The following is a 13283-nucleotide window of genomic DNA, read 5'->3' on the forward strand; positions in this document are numbered from 1 at the left end:
TTTGGGAGTTTGCTCCCACTGAGGGTCTATCTGGATGGAAAGACGCAGCCTGGGCTGCCCTGCAGGCTTCAGCCTGAATTCACGTTGCAGGGGTACCTGCCCACCAGAAGCTGCCACCTGCCACCAGCAGAGCCGTAGATGGACCCAAGTTATCAGGCCTCTTCGGGATCATCTGGTCAACCCCTGCTGTGGGCGGACAGCTCTCCACGGCCCCCACCCCACCAGGATGGACAGGCCGTGATGGGGCCTCTTTTCCTGAGGACCGGCACTGCCTCTCGTTGGGGGCTTCAGCTGCTTGAAACACAAAGCAGACTCCTAATACCTGGCTTTTCAACTCCGTGCTAAGACCAGAAGCAGCTAAAAGCCCCGTAGAAGTCTTGGAGCAGAAGCTTCCTGCCAAATGCGCCCTCTTCCTGGGTGACGCCGCAGGGGTCGTGGTCCTGCAGTGCATGGGGAGGGGGTTCTTTTAGGCACGTGATGCCCGCAGGAGGAGGAGACAAGTGGAGTGTGTCTGAAATGATCATCTGTGGAGTGTTTGCCGTGGGACGGGACTTGCATGCATTTCTCTGAGTGACACTCACCGTCAGCCTATGTGACAGTCCCTCACTGTCACATAGGCTGGGGATTGAGGGTTGTCCAAGGTCAGAGCGGGTAACTCGTGCAGCGAGTGGCGAGCAGGAACTTCACCCCAGGGCTGGCAGGTTCACAGGCTCCGTAATTGATGCACTTGGACAGTGGTCGGGGGGGGGACCCGTGGACATCCGGGAGACTGGGGCCAGCACAGAGAGTGTGCTTGGTGAGTTCTTGCTAAGTGGGAGGCTGGAGGTTTGGGGATACTCCGAGGATGCCCGCAGGTCCACCGTGCCCCTTAAATCCTGTTTTAAGGAATAGCACGCATTCTGCCAAACACCCGGCATCCCCATTCTTGGAAACGTTTCCCTTATTAGAGGTGGCACTTTAAGAAAGTTGACATCCGGCCATTTATCCTGAGAAAATAATTCAACCCACACACGAGCCACCGAGGCTCATGTACGAAGGTGTGCCAGGGAGCACTTGAGGAGAATGAAAGTCTAGAAGCCGCTGGACGGGCAGCATGACGTTCACGTTGATACAACATGACATGTGAAGAAGTCCCTCGCAGGCACTAAAGCACCAAAGAGACATAAAGACCCGGTGGATGTTTATGGTGTAACGTGAAGCTGCACGGCCCGATTACAAAACCGCGTCTGCTGTCTGAGCCCAGTCATGTCAGTGCGTCTATTTATAAGCACCTGTGCAAGAAAATACTGGAAGGGCACACTCCAGGACTGTAACAGCAAATCTGGGAGTCGTCAGTGATTGTCAAGTGCTTTCCTCGGTCCCTTAGGCATTTTCCAAATGTGTTACAGTGAAAACCTGTAAGAAAAAACGAATATATCTGTGTACCCTTGAGCAGCTCGGGTTTGATTCGGGCTGTGTGCCCTGGATCTTGCCCGTGAGTGCCAGGCGGTGAGGGTGTCCGCAGAGGGGCTCCGGATCTGCGGTTGACTTTAAAGAACTACTTTGTGAGTCCTTTCTAGAACCTTAGCTCCTTTGGAAAGGATTGCAAGGACTTAAAGTATTTTTATCAGTAATTCTTTCTGAAACATGAGCTCAATCGATTATAACTCAGATGCTTCTTTCTTTTAAGTCACTTCGGGTACCTGTAATGAAACAGGAAGATAGTGATATTCTTAGCCAAGGTGAATAGAACCACGTACTTACGTGTAGCCGCTTCAATTATCATTCCCTGTGGCTCAAAAGAACATCATTGATTTAGACCAGAACTGAAAAAAAATTGGTAGAATTACCTTCTTTTCACTACCATGAACCCATCCCGGCCCTGGTTCTGCCCTCGCCTGAAGTGCATCTAATTTCACCCATACTCGCTCGGCCTGCCCCATCTGGGGGCTTCAGGGGCCCCCAGAACCAACAGCCTCCTGTAGCTCCTGGGAAGCGTCTTGCTGACAGGCGAACAGCAGATGCCCTGGTTCACACCTGGGCCCCCGTGGGCCCATCGCCTCCATCTGGGCGAGCTGTTCTGCTGTCCCGAGGCTTCCACCCCGCGCCTGGTCAGGAGACAGTTCCATCAGCCTTGGAGGGCGTGAACTTGGGGCCCTGGTGTGGCCACTGGGCTCTCAGAGGTGTACCCGCCACGTGCCTGGGCTCAGCTGGCTTTCCTGCTTTCCCTCCCCATGACCCCAGCAGGACCAGGAGCCCCTCAGCCCTTCCCACGTCCTGTCTTCCACAGCCTTGCCTCCCTCTCGATATGTATATATATTTACATATTTATTGGAGTATAATTGCTTTACAATGGTGTGTTAGTTTCTGTTTTCTAACAAAGTGAATCAGTTATACGTATACATATATCCCCATATCCCCTCCCTCTTGCCTCTCCCTCCCACCCTCCCTATCCCACCCTTCTAGGTGGTCACAAAGCACCGGGCTGATCTACCTGTGCTATGCGGCTGCTTCCCACTAGCTATCGATTTTACATTTAGTAGTGTATATATGTCCATGCCACTCTCTCACTTTGTCCCAGCTTCCCCTTTCCCACTGTGTCCTCAAGTCCCTTTTGATATTTTTTCTTTATTGAAGTATAGTTAATTCACAGTGTTGTGTTGTGTCAGGTATACACCGAACTGATTCACTTCTACATATGTGTGTGTGTGTGTGTGTGTGTGTGTGTGTGTGTGTGTGTGTGTGTGTGTGTATATCCTTTTTCAGATCCTTTTCCATTATGGTTTATTACAACATATTGAATATAGTTCCCTGTGCTATATAATAGGACCTTGTTGTTTACTTTATATATAGTACTTTGTATCTGCTAATCCCAAACTCCTAATTAATCCACCCCTCCCTTTCCCCTTTGATAGCCATAAGTTCTCTGTGTCTGTGAGTCTGTTTCTGATTCGTAGATAAGTTCACTTGTGTCATATTTTAGATTCCACATATATATAAGTGATATCACATGGTGTTTGTATTTCTCTGTCTGGCTTACTTCACTTAGTATGACAATCTCTAGGTCCATCCATGTTGCTGCAAATGGCATTATTTCATTCTTTTTTATAGCTGAGTAATGTTCCATGGTATATATGTACCACATCTTCTTCATCCATTCATCTGTCGTTGGACATCTAGGTTGCTTCCATGACTTGACTGTTGTAAATAGTGCTGCTATGAACATTGGGGTGCATGTATCCTTTCGGACCACGTTTTTCTCCAGATATATGCCTGGGAATGGGATTGCAGGTTCATATGGTAGTTCTGTTTTTAGTTTCTTAAGGAACCTTTGTACTGTTCTCCATAATGGCTGTACCAATTTACATTCCCACCAACAGTGTAGGAGGGTTTCCTTTTCTCCACATCCTTTCTAGCATTTATGATTTGTAGACTTTTTGATGGTGGCCATTCTGACTGGTATAAGGTGGTACCTCATGGTAGTTTTGATTTGTGTTTCTCTAATAATTAGCCATGTGGAACATCTTTTCATGTGCCTCCCTTTCAATATTGACCCTCCTACCGTGGACGCCCCCTCGTGGCCCTTGGATACAGCCTGGCTTCTTCCTAAGTGTTTACCCCTAGCATTTACAGGAGGCTTCGGGAGTTACTGAAAAGCCCAGCTTACATCCTCACTTAGAAAAATGCATTGAAACAGGACCCAGGGAGCTTTTGAACTAAGAAGTAAGTTGGAAGATGAAGAACTGAGACAAAGCCGCTCGAACGCCCCAGCTCAGACCCTGCAGACTCTCTGGGTTTCTCTGCAGGGTTGGGGGCCCTCTGCTCTGCTCAGCCCAGGCACCTGGAGGCTGTTGTCCCCCCCGGGACGTCCTGCACCTGGGACAGGTCTGGGGCAAAGGGCTGAGGATCCTCCATTTGCTGTTTTCACGGGTTGATCTCAGCCAAAGTCAAGAGTCTGTGGAATTCAGACAAGATCCCGAGCCTGCACATGCCCAGCAGGGAGTGTCCGGGGCCCGAAGCAGGAGTGCGGGTGACAGCAGGGAGGAGGCCCCAACCTCTCTCTGCCTGCTGGGGACCACGACCGTGGATACGACGTACCTTCAACCCTAACTGTTCCTAAACTCCTTCCTGCACGTTTGCCAAGATTTAGGCTCTTACTTCCCTCTCCATACGATGAATGCATAAAAGGCATCAACAGAGCTCCAGGAAGGACAGAACCTTCTATTACCACTTCGGGGCTTTTAAGACGGGCCCTGGTGCCAAGCCAGTCAGAGGGCTAGGTAGCCTGCCTCCCCCTGCTAACCCTGAAACGAAAGGATCTCAGGCTGGTGGCATAATTATGCCCTCTTTAATATTACTTCCTTTTTTAATTCAAAGTTTCTTTCTTTTTATCATTTATACCACAAAAGCAGTACGGTCAAGGAATTTATTACAAATTTCAGAATCAGAATTATGCCATGCAGATGGCATATGTTCTCATATTTTATAAGTATTGAAGTGGCTGTTGCCTTGAACTTGATTTGCTCTTTTCTCTGTTTCTTTTTTAATTTTTATTTTATATTAGAGTATAGTTGATTTACAATGTTGTGTGAGTTTCAGGTGTACTAACAAAGTGATTCAGTTATACATATACATATACCATAAGTCCCCTACATGCAAACCTTCAGGTTGTGAGCTTTCAAAGACGCGAATGTGCATTTGCATATCCAGTCGTGTAAGTTAGTTCACGTGTCTGGTATACATTGTCACGTGCGTGCATCCTCTACAGGGGGTTGTGCTTTCGTGTACTTTACTGTACAGTACTGTATAACAGAGTACAGTAGTACAGTGTCTTCATTTCAAGCTAGATCTGCAAGAGTACGACTTCATTGAACTCCTTGCCGTGCAACACGAGGAGGTTACTAATGAAGACCTGATGGAATTGGAGGCCCAGAGAAAGGACGAAGAGGTACAAGAGGAAGAAGAAGTAACTGCAGAACCGAAGAGACTCACGACGCAGGAAGTGGCAGGGGATTTTCTTTATCTGAGGAGGCACTGTTAGTTTTTGAGGCACAGGACCCAAACGTGGAACGGTACGCAAAGGTTGCAGCCGTTCAGCATGTAATCCAGTGCTACCGTGTCATCTGTGACGAGAAAAACAGAGCTACTACCCAGATACCACTGGATCGTTCTTTGAAGAGGGTAGATAGAATTGAATCCAGCAAGGAACCAGAACCTCAGGCGTGAGAGAAGTTGCAGATCGCCCTCCGTCCCCTGTTGCTGACGACCCTTCAGCTCTACCATCTCCCACCTCTTTTCCCTCCTCCAGTCAGTAACTCTTTTCTTTTTTTTTAAAACATCTTTATTGGGGTATAATTGCTTTACAATGGTGTGTTAGTTTCTGCTTTATAACAAAGTGAATCAGTTATACATATACATATGTCCCCATATCTCTTCCCTCTTGCGTCTCCCTCCCTCCCACCCTCCCTATCCCACCCCTCCAGGCGGTCACAAAGCACTGAGCTGATCTCCCTGTGCTATGCGGCTGCTTCCCACTAGCTATCTACCTTACGTTTGTTAGTGTATATATGTGCATGCCTCTCTCTCGCCCTGTCACAGCTCACCCTTCCCCGTCCCCATATCCTCAAGTCCGTTCTCTAGTAGGTCTGTGTCTTTATTCCTGTCTTACCCCTAGGTTCTTCATGACATTTTTTTTTCTTAAATTCCATATATATGTGTTAGCATACGGTATTTGTCTTTCTCTTTCTGACTTACTTCACTCTGTATGAGAGACTCTAGGTCTATCCACCTCATTACAAATAGCTCAATTTCGTTTCTTTTTATGGCTGAGTAATATTCCATTGTATATATGTGCCACATCTTCTTTATCCATTCATCCGATGATGGACACTTAGGTTGTTTCCATCTCTGGGCTATTGTAAATAGAGCTGCAATGAACATTTTGGCACATGACACTTTTTGAATTATGGTTTTCTCAGGGTATATGCCCAGTAGTGGGATTGCTGGGTCATATGGTAGTTCTATTTGTAGTTTTTTAAGGAACCTTCATACTGTTCTCCATAGTGGCTGTACCAATTCACATTCCCACCAGCAGTGCAAGAGTGTTCCCTTTTCTCCACACCCTCTCCAGCATTTATTGTTTCTAGATTTTTTTTTTTTTTTTGCGGTACGCGGGCCTCTCACTGTTGTGGCCTCTCCCGTTGCGGAGCACAGGCTCCGGACGCGCAGGCTCAGCAGCCATGGCTCACAGGCCCAGCCGCTCCGCTCTAGATTTTTTGATGATGGCCATTCTGACTGGTGTGAGATGATACCTCATTGTAGTTTTGATTTGCATTTCTCTAATGATTACAGTCGGTAACCCTTCTTCCTGTTCCCTCGATGCCAGCCCCTGTGCCAACCGTTGTACTGTACCACTGTACTTTTCAAGGGACTGTGCTGTAAGATTAAAAGTGTTTTCTTTATTTTTTGTGTGTTTTTTAATGTATTATTTGTGTGAAAAGTATTGTAAACCCACAGTATAGTACTATACAGCCGACTGTGTTAGTTGGGTACCTAGGCTAATCTGTTGGACTTACGAACAAATTGGACTTACGAACGTGCTCTTGGAACGGAACTCTTGTATGTAGGGGACTCACCGCATCTATTCTTTTTCAGATTCTTTTCCCATATAGGTTATGCTTAATAAATTATTGTTTAATTTTTAAAAGCAGTTAGCTACTTAATTTCCTTTGTGGTGCAGAAACAGAAGTTGACGTTTCAGTGGTTGGTTTTTCCAATTGAGTTGCTCCCGGTGCATCTTACCCGTCATGAGGTTTGCTTTCTCAGAACCGCAAACCCGAGTCGGTCGTGGCTGTCAGGATCCCGCCATCCCCACCCGCCGCTGCTGGGTCTCAGGCCTTCAGTGGGAACCTGCCTTGTCCCCAGGTCCTTGGTCCATCCGAGGGCACCCCGGAGGCAGGCACAGGTGGCTGGGAGCTTTTCAGGAGAGGCTCCCATTGGCCCAAGGCAGGCTGACCCTGTAAGGCAGATGCTGCTGACAGATTCCCCATTTTACAGATGAGAAGGGTGAGGCACAGACAGGCTGGGCCACTAAGCCACGTTCCCACGGCTAGTTGGTGATGAGGCCGGACTGCAGCGGGTCTGATTCTGGAACATCTCCCCTGAAGCCCCGCCTGGGCCAAGGGGGCCATGAGTGATGGTTCACCTTCCATCACTGGGGTCGCAGAGCCAGGGAGGGGCTGGGCCGGGCTGGCACTGCGGATCTGAGTTCTCCCCGATCCTGGCAGGACCCAGATCCACCCGTGCATTCCCTGGAAGTTTTACCCCAGATGCATATGTGCCCTTGGTATTGATCTCCTGGCTGAACTGGGAATCGGTGGGGCGGAGGCCTCGGCCAGCTCGCAGGGGAGGCGCTTCTGCATCCCGCCCTCACAGGATGGGCGAGCGTCCGACCTGCGGGCCTCAGCCTGCTCCCTGGCGTCCTTCGGCCCAGGCCTGTCGCGCTGACGGTTGAGATGCAAACCCTCGTTTGCTTCCAGAATGAGCCCCAGCACTGCCCAGGAGCTGGCTGCAGGGCCAGTGGGCACAATGCAAAATGCTCCTTCCGGAGCTGCCGGCTCTAGAGGCATAGTGGGGACAGCTTCCTTTGTGCGTGTGTATTCGTTACAGATACTGTCACCTGGAGCTCCAGACGTGCTCCCAGTGTGAGATTGCAGGGGTGTGTGGTGGCTTGCTTGTCTGTCTGTCTGTCTTGGGGCCTGTTTCGCCTGTGGTCAGCAGGCCCTGGTGAGTTGGGGGAGGTAGCTGGACAGCGCGACCAGGAACAGCATGGACAGTGCAGGATTCGAGGTCCTGTCCTGGAGCCTGTGTCCCTCTGTGTCTGTCGCTGTCGCAGGCCTGCAGCCCGGACCCAGCTTCCCCTCCTGGCCCTCCCCCAGCCGGCTCTGGGGATCTGAAAGCCGGGGACGTGGCCATATGACAAAGCACATCTTAGATTTTAATACTCGGACTATATATAGACCTTCGGGGGCATGGCCTCGGAGCAACAGAGAAGTGAGGGAGAGAGTTTAAAGAAAAGTGCAGCAGGGCTGAAAAGAAGGTTTAAAAGCTGGTGCTGTGGATGATTTGGGCAGGAAAAGACTTGGAGAGAGAGATGGGAAACACACTTCAACCTACTTTAAGTTTCCTAGGGAAAATAATGTTCACTGTAGTCACAGATAAGCTCACTTAGAAACTTAGGAAAGAAGGAGAATTAGGGTAGTTGATTGGGTGGTTGTATGCACGCACTGCTGTAGCATACGTTCTATATGTATGTAATTATATATAATTAGCATATATATAAGGAATTGTATGAATTCATTGCTTTTTTTAAATTTGTTTTTCTTTTATGTTAATGCATTTGTTCTTACAAAGTGTTTACCTATAGACCAGAGACATCTTCTCTGTTGAAATTAAATTTTATTTTTATATACTTAGTCATAACAGCTGTGTTTGCATATTTAATTGGTTTTGGAGAAGTAGAGCTGTCATTGAGCGAAACATCAATTCCAGAAAAGACAGGGGGTGGATTTCTTTAAAGATAAATGTGAGCTGTAAGCAGACCCCTCAGTCCTGACCCAGCCCGGGTTGGGGGGCTGGCAGGGAGGTGGCAGGAACAGCGGGGGCAGGAACCCTGCCCTGCTGAAGGGCTCTGTCCCCCGGGCTGGTCCTGCCTCCCCTCCGGCTGAGTGAGCCCTACGGTGGCTGGGACGGTCCTTGTGGGAACGTGCCATCCCCGTGGGACATCATCCCAACAACTCACTGCCCTGCCAGACTCCGCGCTGTGGAAATAAACGTTCAAAGTCTGCACTTGATCAAAAACACGGGAAAAAGGACGGAGAGAGAGACAGACAGACAGAGAGCTGCAGCCAGTTCTTTAAGACCAGCTGACACTCAGGACACAGAGAGCTCCAGCTCCAGACTCGCAAGTGACAGCATGGGTTGCAGGGATCAAGGTTGCTGAGCGATTTGGCAGACAGGCCTGAGTTCAGAGGACACACGTGCTCAGGCTGAGTGTCCTGCCTGTTAGTTCACTGCCATGGGAAAGAACGAGCAGGGGTTTTTGTGGAGTGTTGGTCTGAGCCTTGTGTTGTCGTTGGGTTGTCATCACCTCCGCCTCGGGCGGGGGCACCGGAGTGGGAGTGGGGGGCGATTGCATCAGGCCCGGCCCGGGACCTGATTGGTCTGCCCCTCGTGGCTTGATTCATGAGCTAGAGGACCGAGCCCGAGGCAGCCTCATAGCCGCTTCCCTGCTGCCCAGAGACAGCCTGCCCGCCGGGGCTCCGTGCCCACCATCGGTGCCCGGAGAGGGGTCCCTGCCTGCCAGGGACAGTGGGAGAAGGCTGGGACACACTCCCCTGCAGGGACAGTCTCGATTTAAAATGCCGTCTCGTTCCTCGGACTGCGTTTTCCATGCCGTTGAGGTAAGGTTTCTTGAAGCATCTCACGTTTCCCCTAAAGGCGGCACCCCGTCAGCTCTGCAGCTGGTGCGGGGTAGGTTTTTGGTCCTCTGGATTTCTGCTTGGCCAGCCCCTTGCCTGGGAGCTGTTGGTAGGTCATGGCTTTGAACAACACTGGGAAAACTAAGGTGGCTTGTAATTTTGTAGGGGGTGGGGCCAGAGGGTTTTGTGACTGCTCTTACTATGCCCATCTTTTTAGTATTTTCAATTTCAGCATATTCACATTACTTCTTCTCATCTTCTCCCTACACCTCAATGAGCACGAGGTGAGTGGCGGTGACAGGAGGAGGCATTGGGTGCTGTCTGCTGCACTGAGGACCCTAGAAACGGAGAACAGCTAGAGTCGCGGAAAGTTAGGATTTCTGCGGGCCTTCTGTTGCTTTGTTTGTTCTCACAATTGGTTCAAGTGTAAAATGTCCAGTTCCAAGACCGCCAGCAGTATTCTAAAGGAATTCTGTCGCTTCCCAAGACAGGTGGTAGAGAAGTAGCTCACACACTCTGGTTTGGCCATGTGTCCCCGAGGTGTCTTGGGCGTTGTAAGAGCCTGTGTTGTGATCCCACGGTGCCCTGCGCATCCACGGGTGTGGGGGAGGGCGGAGAAGGGAAGGGGAGTGTCGATGGGCGTGGCCTGCAGACCCGCAGCCTCTGGTCACCTGCCACCTGGAAGAACAATTATACATGTGTTGGAGCGCTGCTGTCTATACATTTCCTGTTTATTTTGTTTCAGTGTTTATTTCTGAAAACCCAAGGTTGTTCATCTGTAAGTGTCACCGCCTTGTGTTGCAGGATGTTAAAGTCTTTAGCGAAGACGGGACGAGCAAAGTGGTGGAGATACTGGCGGACACGACAGCCAGGGACCTGTGCCAGTTGCTGGTTTACAGAAGTCACTGTGTGGACGACAACAGCTGGACGCTGGTGGAGCACCACCCGCACCTGGGATTAGGTAGGGAGCAGCTCCGGGTGGGGGGAGCAGCTCCGGGTAGGGGGGGAGCAGCTCCGGGTGGGGGGGAGCAGCTCCGGGTGGGGGGAGCAGCTCCGGGTAGGGGGGGAGCAGCTCCGGGTGGGGGGGAGCAGCTCCAGGTGGGGGGGAGCAGCTCCGGTGGGGGGCAGCAGCTCCGGTGGGGGGCAGCAGCTCCAGGTTGGGGGGAGCAGTGGGGTGCTCGGTGGGCCTTCAGGTGAAGACCTCTGCCGCCGGATGCCAGACTGTCACTGCAGTGTCCCCTGCCAGCCAGCGTAGCAGGCGGTCTGTGTGTTGTCCTCCATGCTCCTGCCTCTTTTTCCTAAAATCTCACCTTCCTCCCTCCCAGGCCTCTCTCCCCTGGTGCTTTCAGAATCTCGCTCTTGCACAGTTTGAAGCAGTAACTCCCAAGAGCTCAGCCACAGGAGGAGGGAAGGGTCCCTGTGACTTGTCCGCAGGAGTCGCTGTGAGGGGCTCAGGGGCTCGCTGCACACCTGTGGTCTGGGTGTGCAGCCGGAGGCGCCCTGGGGAGATTCTGACATCACTGCAGAGAGCAGCTCTCTACCTGACGGGGTCGGGGAGCCATGGTGACAGCCTGTAGGAGGGAGCGGGGAGGCCCCCGGGAGTCGAGGGTTGCCGTAAAGCAATGTCACCTAAGCTTGAGTCTCACACAGTGTCTCTGAGTGATTCGAGAGAGCAAGAGATTATTTTGAAATAGGTACTATTTACAGAACTCATTGAGGTCTTTGGTTGATTTGTTTGTTGGTTTAGGCGGCTTATTTTCAGGTAAAGAAGCTTTTCAGACTTTCGTTTAAATTCTTTTTGGATAACGTACGGTGCTTCCAAATCATAGGCACATATTTAAAACTAGAATTTTTTCTGAATCAACAGCTCTATTTTCTTCTGTGTCTTGAAGGAGAGAAAAACTACACCGCTTGCAAACTTCTTCCCATAGTTTAACATTTTTCTCTTGACCTTTAAGAATGACAAAGAAATTGAAATTAAGCCTCTAGGTCTGGAATATTCTTTCACTAAATGGCATTTGGGCAACTCATATCGTACAGTCTAAGGTTACATGACACGAGGTACATTTGAGTTGGCGTTGCTGGAAGTCACGTGTTCTGGCTCCCCTGTGCCATCAGACAGTGTGCGTTGTAAAGTGAACGCTAAGAACCCCACCTTGTTTCTTTCCCGTCACTATGGATCTGCAGTGCACTTGTGTGTCATCAGATGCTTTGTCCTTTGTCCCCAGCAGCTTTCTCCTGACAGGTACATTCAGTGGTGCCACAGCACAGCGACCGGCTGGCAAGCTCCAGTTTGGGACATCCATGAATGGTCCCGAGTGGTCTGATAGGGTCACCAAAAGCATCTGTTGACACACAAGTAATTTGGAAACTAAACAGTAGTCGGAACCCTGCAGTTTTTATGGACACACGTGCACACACATGTATATACAGATACATATACACATGCATGCATACACGTGTATATATACCCATATACATGCATACACACACACACAGAGAATTACAGTAAGTCCCCTACATACAGACCTTCAAGTTGCGAACTTTCAAAGATGCAAACGTGCGTTCCATCAACATCAGGCGTGAGTGAAGTTGCAGCTTGCCCTCCTTCTCCTGTTGCTGTCGATCCTTCAGCTCTACCATCTCCCACCTCCTGTCCCTCCTCCAGTCAGTAACTCTTCTTCCTGTTCCCTCGATGCCAGCCCCTGGATGCCAGCCGTTGTACTGTACCACTGTACTTTTCAAGGGACTGTGCTGTAAGATTAAAAGTGTTTTCTTTATTTTTTGTGTTTGTTTGTGTTTATGTATTATTTGTGTGAAAAGTATTGTAAACCTATCACAGTACAGTACTATACAGCCGACTCTGTTAGTTGGGTACCTAGGCTAATTTTTTGGACTTATGAACAAACTGGACTTACGAATGCACTCTCGGAACGGAACTCATTCGTATGTAGGGGACTTACTGTAATTTGAAAAATGCATCTGCATAGTTGGAGCCAAATATAAGTAACGAATATTGTTGAAAGACCATTCAAAAGTCTGACTGTGCTTTTAATTTGAAAAGAACTATGAAAAAACTTCTGTAGACATTATAATACATGAATATCACTGTCCACACCTAGAGAACATACGGAAAGGATGCAGATACACAGAACATTGTCCCGTAGGGACTGCTTGAGAAATTCTGATTCCATTGTTATGTGGTAGCACTTGATTTCTGCAGTATCGTATAGTAGACGATAAACTTGGAAAATGATCAGTCACTTGAAAATTTGTTCTGAGGGAGTAAAATACGAAATGCACGTGCACACACTACTCTCAGGGATGTGATATCCACACGTTTTATTCTGTATTCTTTCTCTTATTCACAGATGGATTGACATACTCCCCTTGAGGGGACAATAGTTTATTATAAAACCAAGTAAAAAGGGAAGAAAAGAAAAAAAGGAGAGGGGCAAGTAAAATGATGAAACAAATAAAAAAGAACATGTGGATCAAATTTTAGATCCTGTTTGACAAAAAGAAATCAGTGAGCTGACCTGCAGATGCACGAAGCCCCCTTAGAGGAGTCTTCCTCCCTTTCTCCCATGAGCTCCTTTCTCAGCAGCGAGGGGATGCATTGTCCTGATGCCTGGGTTCTGCAGGTGTTAGTTCCACCAAGTCAGTCATGCCCTCCTGCAAGGGCAGGGCCCAGGGAAACCTCCCACTCTCCACACAGAGCTTCTTGCATCCCCGGCCCTGTGTCTTCCCCGCCTGTTCTTTTGTTTGTGATCCAAGCCTATGATTTAATATTGGTTTTGATCCTTTAAGTTGTTATTTAGGTGA

General features: G+C 49.3%; 1 protein-coding gene across 7 annotated transcripts in view; it reads left to right on the plus strand.

Annotated features, from left to right (window-relative positions):
• Positions 1 to 13283, plus strand: part of GRB10 (growth factor receptor bound protein 10) — a 196562-nt gene that overhangs the window by 142666 nt on the left and 40613 nt on the right. For 6 of the 7 annotated variants that reach the window (XM_060157514.1, XM_060157512.1, XM_060157515.1 and 3 more), the window contains one exon: positions 10263 to 10419. In XM_060157514.1, coding sequence (XP_060013497.1) covers positions 10263 to 10419 — 157 coding nt within the window. Of the gene's footprint in view, positions 1 to 8395; positions 9441 to 10262; positions 10420 to 13283 lie in introns of those variants that run through there. The other variant, XM_060157518.1, reaches the window with a different exon arrangement.

This window comes from Lagenorhynchus albirostris, chromosome 8 (genome assembly GCF_949774975.1).
Source record: "Lagenorhynchus albirostris chromosome 8, mLagAlb1.1, whole genome shotgun sequence".
Classification (NCBI taxonomy): Eukaryota; Metazoa; Chordata; class Mammalia; order Artiodactyla; family Delphinidae; genus Lagenorhynchus; species Lagenorhynchus albirostris.